Here is a 10,192-nt window from a genome sequence, read left to right on the forward strand (position 1 = left end):
TTTTGCAACTTCCTGCATCAAAAAAGGCAGCGACAACTTTTATTGATTGACGCCTGATGACATTAGCTTGTCTCACATGATGCCTGTTCCGACTGCTTTTTTGCAGTTTAAAGTATGTTGTTTGTTTTTTTTCCCTCTCCTCTATTTCCTGTGAATGATTTGCAGGGACATCAGATCTGCAGTCCTCTTGGAAAGCTGTACACATAGTGACAAACAGCTACTACATTTTGTTATTTTTGCACAATCTGTCTTGACGTTTCATTTCTAAAATGTTCTAAGAAGTGAACGGCTGACATGCGCGCCGTTAAATCTCCTTGATCGTTTTTCCTCGTCGTCCTCCTCGTGAGGCCAACGTTTGGTTCATATCAGTGAACGTGGATCGCACGGCGGTCATTGTGCTCCTTAGCTTTGCCTCCTGTTTAAAACGTTGTTGTTGTGTTTGCCCCTGCAGAGCTACAAGAGGAAAACAGAGGCTGCTAAGAAGGAGTACCTGAAAGCCCTGGCCGCCTACAGAGCCAGTCTGGTTTCCAAGGTAACAAGCAGGGGTCACATCTTTGATATACATGGGTCAGTGGTGATATAAGGGATGATAAATTAGACAGAATTCCTTTTAGTCTCATTTCAGGGAAAACGTCCACTAGCTGCAGCACGTTTGTGTGTGTGTTTGTGTGTGTGTGTGTGTGTTTTTGTTTTTTTTACTAAGTGCATGTGTGTGAGCAGCTTTGCATGTGCTCAGAAGAGAGCAGTGAAAATTAGGCCTGAAACACACCCGATTTATAACCTGGGGAGAAAGGGAGAGTAAAAGTCCTCATAGGTGTGTATTTGTGAGTCATCAGTGTGCGCATGTGAGAGTGGACATCATTTGCTGTCCTCCCGGTGTTTGTGTCCTCCCCAGTGGGCTGCTAATGTGTTGGCTGAGGTTCGCTCACACCTACTGCTCTCCCTTTGAAGCAGGTTAGCCTAGAACATAAACAACAAAAAAGTAGAGACGTACGCTGAAACGGCTCTGAAAATGTATGGATTTAAATGCCGTTGCATGTTCAAATTCAGCCTATAAATTGCATTAGCATATAGCGAGCACCTCCTCTTCCTCCCTCCTCCCCCGGGTTGTAGCACACTTCCTCTCAAGCTCATGGGCCGAAAACAAGCACCTTGATTAAAGCATGAATAGTTAATTCATCAGCCTCTTCAGCGCAAAACACTTTCTACTAAAACGACTATTCTCATCGCTTGTCTTTTGTGCAATTAGACATTCATGGCAGAGCTCCTACACACAGGCTTGATTGATGCCATATGCTGGTAGATTGCTAGTCAAGAAAATTTGACTGACAAAAAAAAAAAAAAAAAAAACCTGCAGACCTTCACTTCACTCATTCAGGAGCAGCCAATCTGAATGCAGGACTGCATCTCATCATTCAGCACGACTCCCTCTTCTTTTAATTATCAGTGAAGGAGTCTTTTCAGCGTGAATCGAGCTGGGTGGAACTGAACGTAATCGCTGGATCATTTCAAAAGATTTACATTCTCACTGTGCACCTGTTGCCTTTTTGTTCCGTGACACTCGGGAGGGCGAAAAAGAAAAGTTTGATTGCGGCTATGTGTCACCGCGCATCCTCAATGCTCATCGGAAATAAAACACGGAATGATTATTAAAAAAGTTTACCAGGGAAAAGTGATGGATAAGAAACATAAAGCATTGCAGTAAAGGAGAGATGCTTCTGCAGAAAGTGGCTGCGTGCCATCCAAACTTTATTTAGACTGAAAAAACGACAGATCACAGAAGCAGCACACATTTGAATCAGCCATGATGTAACATTTTCCTATTGGGTAAGGGTTTTTTTGTAAAAAAAAAAAAAAAGGTTCATATTGTATATATTCTGAAGATTGCTCTTATTTTTTAAATGGGGGGTGGGGGGCAGAAGACTTTGGAAGGGTGGCAAATGAGAAGCATTGCTCCTCTCAGCACAAAGTATTGTGGATCAAATAAGCCAACTGTGTAAATCAATGAATTCGAACTGTGGTATTTAGTCAAATCTGTCAATACTATTTTCTTAACACACGAGTTTTCCCAAAATAAAAATGTCCTCTTGCCATAGCATGGAAACAGCATGGATTTTGGTAAGGCTGGGGTGCTGACGGCTCAGATCGGCCGACAGTTTGAGGGAGTCAAGATTTCATTTAAAAAATTGCTTTTTTTTAATTTCTGCAATGCCTTATGAAGCTTGTACTAATGATTTCTCAATCTTTATAATTATACTGGTGGACTCCAAAACTTGGTGGGCAAAGCTTTTTGCTGGGGGGGGGCTACTGCCCCCCTTTGCCCCCCTGTTGCTCCGCCCCCGTTGACGGATGGAAGAATGGATGGATGGATGGGTGGATGGATGGATGGATGAATAATTGAAATGTTGTTATATATATAAAGGAAACTAGAAGGGTCTATATCATGTTTCATTAAGCCTTTCGGAGTAAATTATATCTATATTTATGATATTTTATTACATTTGGCACACTTTTAAAAGAAACATGAGTTATTTTCGCAGCTTATTTTCCGACCCAGAAGTAAGACAACTTGATTTCTGAGGCTCCGCCTTTCTTTCCTTGTGAGTGCCGCCAACTTCATGATGTCAACCTCAGAGCAGAGGTTTTTAAAGAAACACACGGAAAAATATTTAAAAAAATCACTTTGAGGTTGTTTTCTGTGAGGAATTAACATTGTAATAAATTTAAAAACTCAAAAAAGTTGATTATGCATGATGTAGGTCCTTTAAAATGTTCCAATTTAGGCTAAAAAGTATTCAGTTTCTACATTAGTCGTATAGGATCTACTGTATAGTAGATTTGCTGTACTTGCACTCAAGTATACTTAATAAAATAAACTTCAAGTGTAGTACTTTGTGCTGTGTAAGTGTCCTCTGCAGCAAGAGATGGGTTGTTTCCTCACTAAATGACCATTAGCTCTATCCTTGAGACAGACATAAGATCATGTTCTCCTTTCTATCTTCATGCTTCACGCTTTATGTATACAGAAACTCTTCTGATGTTTCATGGTATACATTTTTGAGTAAATACATTAGAACACTGTATTGCTTTGACTGATAGAAAGCAGAACTAGTATTCAGGAATGTCTCTAAAACGGTTCTTATGCTGTCAAGCTAAGCCTGGATTTTTTTTTGGTGTGTGAAAGTGCTTCACATTAAGTCCAGAGCTGTCAGCTGTTCAATGCCTGAAACTAAGCAAAACAGCAAAGAGCAGCTCAACCTGCTGTCAAGTCAGAAGCAAAAGTCCTTTCACCTTCAGTGTCATTGTTCAAAGAAGAGTGAAGGACGCACAACAGAACATCACTTGAAAATTTGTTATGTTTTGTCCATCGAAGCAAAAATTGAAACGATTCTTGAAACCTTTGCAAACACTTTCAACTTGTTACATGGTGGCTGTGTTACTTTCTCTGAGTTTGAGTTCAGGAGACAGACAGCAAGAGACAGAAAATTATGTTCCTGCTTTTAAGAGAAAAGAATCGTGTTATTTTCCTCATTTCTGTAATGTGTTATGATAAAAGTGGAAGAATTAGAAACAGGAAACTATTTAGTAAATTCGGAAGATGACACAAAAACAACGCGCATCAGCAGATTCTTCAAGATTAGACTGACTTTTTTGAAAATCGTTGGCGTTGTCATGGATGCAGACGGCGGCAGTCAGGCGGCAGACAAGGATGACGCCATTATGAAATCGGGCCACAGCTGCGTGTCCGTAGGGGCGGAGTCCGCGGGATCGCTGGCCGGCAGCAGCTCTGATTGGAAGATGTGTAAATGTCTCCGTATGGATATGGTGGCTGTCCATATCCAGTGTCACCCGGCGGCATGTAAAAATGCAACCAACGCTTCCCGATTACAAATGCCGATGCGTGGCCACCTGCTGATTTTAGCTGCAAAAACGGTGGCATTTCAGCAGATGTGAGATATGGGAGATGTGCCGGCAAAACTCAAACCCATCATGGATGAACGCCTCAAGCTACATTGACAACGCCATCTGAAACGCTCAGTTACAACGACCACATAAATGCGCTTAAGGCCTGTTCCAGGCTTCCGTGTTCAAAACTCTTGCAGTAACGCATAGATGTGCAACTTTCCATTCGACTTTTTTCAGGCAAATGGAAAAAACGCCCTGCCATCAAACGCAAGTTAAAAGTTAAACTTGGTTGACCTTTGACCAATCAGAGACCCTGATTAGTGGTGCTGTATGGATGACGTCCTTTTTAATTCATGGAGATGCCAATCATTTGAACATTGATTTGAAATAAATAAATACGCTTGTCCCCTGATGGAATTCTATGGCACCAAGTCTTTCAAATATCGGAATAGAGCTGTGAAATAAAAACCTGCAGAAAGTTTGCACCAACATGCCTCTTCCAACTGAAAGTGGAGGACATGCGCTAGGAAACAGTAGAAAAGGAATAAAAAGGAAGAATCCCCTCTCGTTTTGTCTAATGTGACCCGTGTTTTGCCCCTACTTGAATGTGCGTCACATACCCGGCGTAGCGTCACAAACAGAGCGGTTTTCATTTTGTGCTTTCAGACGTATAACGATCCAGGGGAAACAAAAGGTTCCCAAACGAGCCAGGCTTCTCCACACATGATGCCAGGAAACCCGCCGCTCTACAGCGTGCCACACCCCCCTCAGGCGTCGTCACCGTACCTGGGGCCGGGGGCCTTCCCTCTCTCTGACCTGCAGAGCTACGCGGGACACGCCCCTCGCCACGCTCTGTCCCAGACGCTCAGCCAATCACAGATGCTGCCCAGCATTAGTGCCTCGCCCCCTTCCTCCTTCCAGATCAGCCCCCCCCTTCACCCCCACCAGCAGCTCTCCCTGCATCAGAGCTCGCTCCTCAACCAGCCAATCCGCATGCAGCAGGTCCAGTCCCAGTCAATCATTTCTCAGCAAATGGGGATTCAGGCTTCTCTGCACTCCCCCCCACCCGGGCAGCAGGTACAAAAGCAGAACAGAGACCCACGGTGATGTGGTTTGTTTCCATATCCAAAAAATAATCCAATGCTTTTGTTGATGCTCTCCTGTTTAGGGGTTTTCCCACCTCCAGTCAGAATACCAGAAGAGCATCGGCGGTTCCCAGTCTCCAGGAGCTCCTGGCTCTGGTCCAGGTCCTGGAGTGGCTCAGACCCATGACTGGGATGGTGAATACTGCAACCGCGAGTGTGGGAACCACTGCAGGTGAGTGCACATGGACTGAAAACCTGAACAGACACACCTGATCTGACCGGTCGCTGCAGAGAAACAAGTATGAATGACGTATAGCACGCATTAATCACGAAAGACTAAAATTTCATATGCGGAAAATGCGCAAAATTTATCATAGAATCATAGAATTTTAAGGGGGTAAAGACCCACTCCGATTAACCTTTGACCTATTAGCTTTCCCGTAGTCTTCTAATTACGATTATGATGTTTTTAAAATAAATTGAAAAAAAAACTGTCGTCTATAAACATCCTCCTACTCCCCCAACATCCCTCTCTCTTCTTTCCTTTTGTTCTTTTCTGTCTGGTCCAACACAAACAACGGTTAAAAATATAAATAAAATAAATAAAGTCTAAATTACTAAAGGGGTATGTTCAAATATACACCTTGTGTGTCAGAAGATTCATAAACCCCTGTTTGAACAGTAAAATCTGTCCAACACAAGAGGCCTTCAGCTCTCATCTGTTTGCTCAGCTGTTGGACAGGACCAGTTGAAGAAAAGAAAAAACTCATTTTCTAGGACAGAGGATCTGTTTACAGTCTCTCCCTCTAGCTTACAGCCCCTTATTGACCCAACCCAACATTAGCAGTGGAACAATAATGGCGAGCGTTATTGCAACCATGCAGCCGTATAGATGCCAGCTCAGACGTTCATGGACCCATTTGTCTGAATGGAGTGAAGTGGGGAGCCTGTGACCTGCCTGGATTTTCTACGTCTGAAATACAATCTTTTTTTGAACAGAATTTTCTCGTCTGCTCCTGATTCACAATAATTTGACTAAAGAAATACGCACAAATGCAATTTTAGGTGTTATTTTCCTTACATCTTTCCTCCATCATGATGTTAGAAACCCCATTGGAGTGGGTCTTCAGGTTTCTGCCTAACCTTGATTTTGTCATTTGTGTCTTTCTCTGAAGTTGTCTCCGTCGTTCGGTTCTCACCTGCTCTCGTCTCCTTGTGATTGCTTTGCAGTGGCAGCATGATAGGCAGGGACAAGCCGCTCTACCTCACCTGAAACTGAAGATCAAACTCTGCTGACAAAATACCACACCAAGGAGTCCACTCTCATGGCCACTCTCCTCCTTCTCCTCTCCCACCCCCCCAAAAGCCCTGATCTGATGCACACTCGTACATACAGTGCAAACTCAGCACACACACACACATTTACAAATACACACCCCCAATTTCTGAACACAGCCACCTTTTTTTTTCTTGTAAATGTAACTCTTTTTTCTTTTTCTTTTTTTTTCTCAGTTTCTAGACTTTGTGACCAGTTTTTGGACTAGATGACTACTGTCTGTACCGCTTATCGTATTAGCAGTCCTCTTACTGTTTAAAGATTTTTTTGCCAAGCACTTAAAAAGCATTGCCCCCCCCCCCTCCATTCCACTGCTCCTGAGTCTCTCTGGTTCAGGGTGGGTGAGCTCCAAAGCTCCCCAATTCCTGGTCCCCATCAAAGTCCCTTCAGGGGCCCCATGCAGCTTTAATTAGATTGAAAGGAGAAGGGGGGGGAAATCCCCTTCTTCCTCTTTAATTCTTCCACTTTATTTTGATTTAGCTTTTTCTATATTGTGTCTTATTTATTTCTGGCTTACAAAATTGTTTCTCTTTTATTTAATATTTCCATTTTTGTTTTGTTTTTTTGTTGCCAATAAGCAAACGGGCCCTGTACTGTAGAGAAATGATGACTTCTAGTAGGCCTTGATGTTATGGTAGCTTTGCTTTAGGGCCCAAAAATTAATACAAAAACCTAGTGGGGAAAAGAAGAAAACAAAAATAATCATGTTTTTTATTTGTTTTTTTTTTAATAAAGACTTGTTGAGGTCTACTGAGCTGTCACAGTGTGATTGTAAATATCACTTTTATGGCATCAAACTAGGAATCGGAGGTCCAGGTAGATCTATTTCTTCTTTAATATTACATGTATGTTATCGTGTGTGCGAGCGGGTGTGTGCGTGTCTGTCTGGACGCTCCTGGCGCGAGCGGCGTGCAGCGGCCGGCTCAGCGTTTCGAGTCCTTCCGGTGAATTTGAACAGGCCTGTACAGCTGGATTTCCGAGGAGCATTTCACACTTTCCTTCTTGCATTAAATCTGTGCTCACTGGTGTGTTTTTTTTTCCAATAAAGTTCAATCTAAAACTGAATACACAATATGTGTCCTGCAGATCATTAAATGGAAAGAGTCAGGTGAGAGATGGAGACAGCAAAGCAGAAAGAAACGCTTTGAGATTAAATGAGATGTAACATTGCAAGTTGAAAGAGGAGAGAGAAAAAAGGGGGGAAAAAGGCTTGCCCGGTTTTTTTTCCCCCCTTTTTTTTTCTTCCATCTTGTCTCATTACTATGAATAGATGATAAACTGCAATATGTGAATGAGTTCATCACATTTGTATCACAGTGATTTTTTTTTTCTTTCTTTCCTTTTCCTCCCGGTCGGCATTAAAAATCTCATGTTTATAACTTTTTGTGTGAATAACAGAAAATGCATTTTGCTGACTGGTTTTTATCTCATCCGTGTAGCTAAACTTCAGTTTTAGTTGCAGCAAGACAAGAATATTTTAAGTTGTGAAAAAAAAAAACAAAGTGAGAAAAATCTGCCAATTGTAGTCATTTTGTTTGTAAAGCTAGTATGAATATTTTAAATGATTATCAGTATATTGTTTTCTGCTAGATGCCCATCAGCGTTTTTACAAGTTTTCTTATTTATGAAAAACTAAAAAAAGTTATATCCCTTTTGCTTTTTACAATGGAGGTGACTTTTTAATTCCTATTTTATTTTATTTTTTTGCTCTGGTTTGATATAAAAATGAAACAAAAAGATGATCCACAACCATGATAACTTCATTATTTTTTTTATATTTTAGGTGCTGTTCCTTTCTTTTTTTTTTTTTTTTTTTCTTGCCAGCAGCCCCCGTTTGTGTCACAATCCTTCTTTTGTCTCCAACCTGCATAATAAAGAAAAAAAAAATAAAACTTGAAAAGTGAACATCCTGCTCGGCTCTTCTTTTCCCCGCGGACTCCGTCTCCTTTTTTTTTTTCTGTCCCTTTTTTCCTCTAATTAGACGATCACACCTTCCATTGAATGTCAGATATTTTAAAGATGCAAACACCCCTCCCCTCAAAGTTTCCCTACTTCAGAGAGTCACTTATGCATCCTATATTTATATAAAGCCCCCAATGGCATGGGCTAATTAAGCCTGGATGGTCCAGCAGCAACCGTGGACGTTGCCAGTAAACGATTTCAACAAACCAAAGAGAACAGATGCGAGGAAGACGTTTGCTTTGCTTGCGAAAGTAGTGCATCGTGGGCGTTTAGTGCGAGATAAAAAGAACGGATAGATGCAGCGCGCGTACAAACTCAGGCAGCCGTCCAAGTGCTGATTTTACCCCAATTGCACTCAAGTCGTCTTAAAGACTTCAGGAGGAAAAGGGAAGGGGAGATTGAAATGGAAGTGTCACAATCCCTTCATTCAGCCTGCTTTTCATATTATGCTTGCCTGCTGTCTCTTCTTCGGTGATATTGAATTGGCAAATGGATCATTATTGGACAATTGGAGAACCTGCCAGTTTGTGATGTGACACACATTATATGAAAATCACAGTCATACATTCTTAATGCAGTGTCAGATGAAAAGGGGTTTGGGTGCAGCCACACAGACCTGCCTGTGTGCCTTTTGTGTGCATGTGTTTGAATGAATATCTGCTTATGAATATGTGAGCACATCCTTTCTGAGTCTGGGTGTTGCCTCTCTTCTATCGCCGTAGGCATAAAAAGGTGGTGAAGGCGACAATATAAGCCTCTTTTTTTCTTCTGTTGGAGAACACAAAACCGTATTGCTTTTTTTTTTTTTTTTTTCAACGCCAGCCGCCATTGTCTGTGGTAATACCACGGTAAATACTGCAAGGAGTAACCATCAATTTCAGTGTTCGTGCAGTGTCCTAAATTCTTTTCCTTCACCTCGGAGTCAAAGTCACAAGGCCAGCAGGAGATGTGTTTTGTGTTGTGAAGAGGTGGACGCTGTTTTCTGTACATTTTAGATGTAAACCTGTCAAAAAATTAGAAGACAGACAGCTTCTGGGACTATTTTATTACCGCTTAAAGTCGGATGTTGATGCCTGAATTTATTTCCTGCTATGAAAAAAAAAATTACCAATATTTTTGCTTTCAAGTAGATGCTAAATAAAGGCAATTTTGGAGCCGAATTAGTTTGATGCATATTTGTAAAGGTTTAAGACCCAAAATGCAGAGAAAAAAAAGACAAGCCGTATCTCTGCTTGAGAGTTTTCACAGGTACGATGGTCGTCAGAGGTCAAACTGAAGGCAGTGAACTCCAAAAACACTGACAGAGCAGCAGCTGTTTGCTCTTAAAGCCAAAACGCTCAAAGTTTTGCTAAATGCAACTTTGGGGGCTGTGGTGTAGAAACAAATGGCAGGAAATGTGGGTGGTTTTAACAAGAAACGAGTTGCGCTTTCTCTTGAGAATCAGTTATGGTTTCTTTTTTATGCTGGCTTTTTATTCAGATTTGCCGAATATTTTTGCCTGTAGAGTTTTCTCCCCACTAAACCTGAGAACAGAAAGATTCATCCGACACCATTTTTGTTTGTAACCGTGGTTCAAAAATGACTGACCAAACATTTTTGTTCAGTTACCGACTCTTGTGGGGTGACAGTGACATTATTTGAAACTGCACGTAAAAAGGCAATAGAAAAAAGAAAGTAACGCCGCAGTAAAACCATAGCTGCAAAAGACCTCACATAGGGGGAAACTGGAGGAGCACAGCACACTTGTGGTTTCACACCTTAAGGTATTTATGTAATGCAGAACACACACTAAGTCCCTACAGGCAAAGTGCTGCTCTGGACGGTCCGACTGACTTCTTTCTCACGACAACACTGCAAAAACAGAACCCTGAGAAAGTAGAAAGACCCCTGTTTCAAGAATATT

General features: G+C 41.7%; 1 protein-coding gene across 5 annotated transcripts in view; it reads left to right on the forward strand.

The window, feature by feature from the left end:
* Positions 1-7,399, forward strand: part of tox2 (TOX high mobility group box family member 2) — a 109,593-nt gene extending 102,194 nt beyond the window's left edge. For all 5 annotated transcript variants that reach the window (XM_011474912.4, XM_011474914.4, XM_020703201.3 and 2 more), the window contains 4 exons: positions 452-532; positions 4,573-4,983; positions 5,075-5,223; positions 6,222-7,399. In XM_011474912.4, the coding sequence (XP_011473214.1) occupies positions 452-532; positions 4,573-4,983; positions 5,075-5,223; positions 6,222-6,264 (684 nt within the window). In that variant the 3' untranslated portion in view covers positions 6,265-7,399. The remainder of the gene's footprint in view (positions 1-451; positions 533-4,572; positions 4,984-5,074; positions 5,224-6,221) is intronic.
* Positions 7,400-10,192: the final 2,793 nt, after the last annotated feature.

This window comes from Oryzias latipes, chromosome 5, assembly GCF_053564925.1.
Source record: "Oryzias latipes strain Hd-rR chromosome 5, Olatipes_Hd-rR_3.1".
Classification (NCBI taxonomy): Eukaryota; Metazoa; Chordata; class Actinopteri; order Beloniformes; family Adrianichthyidae; genus Oryzias; species Oryzias latipes.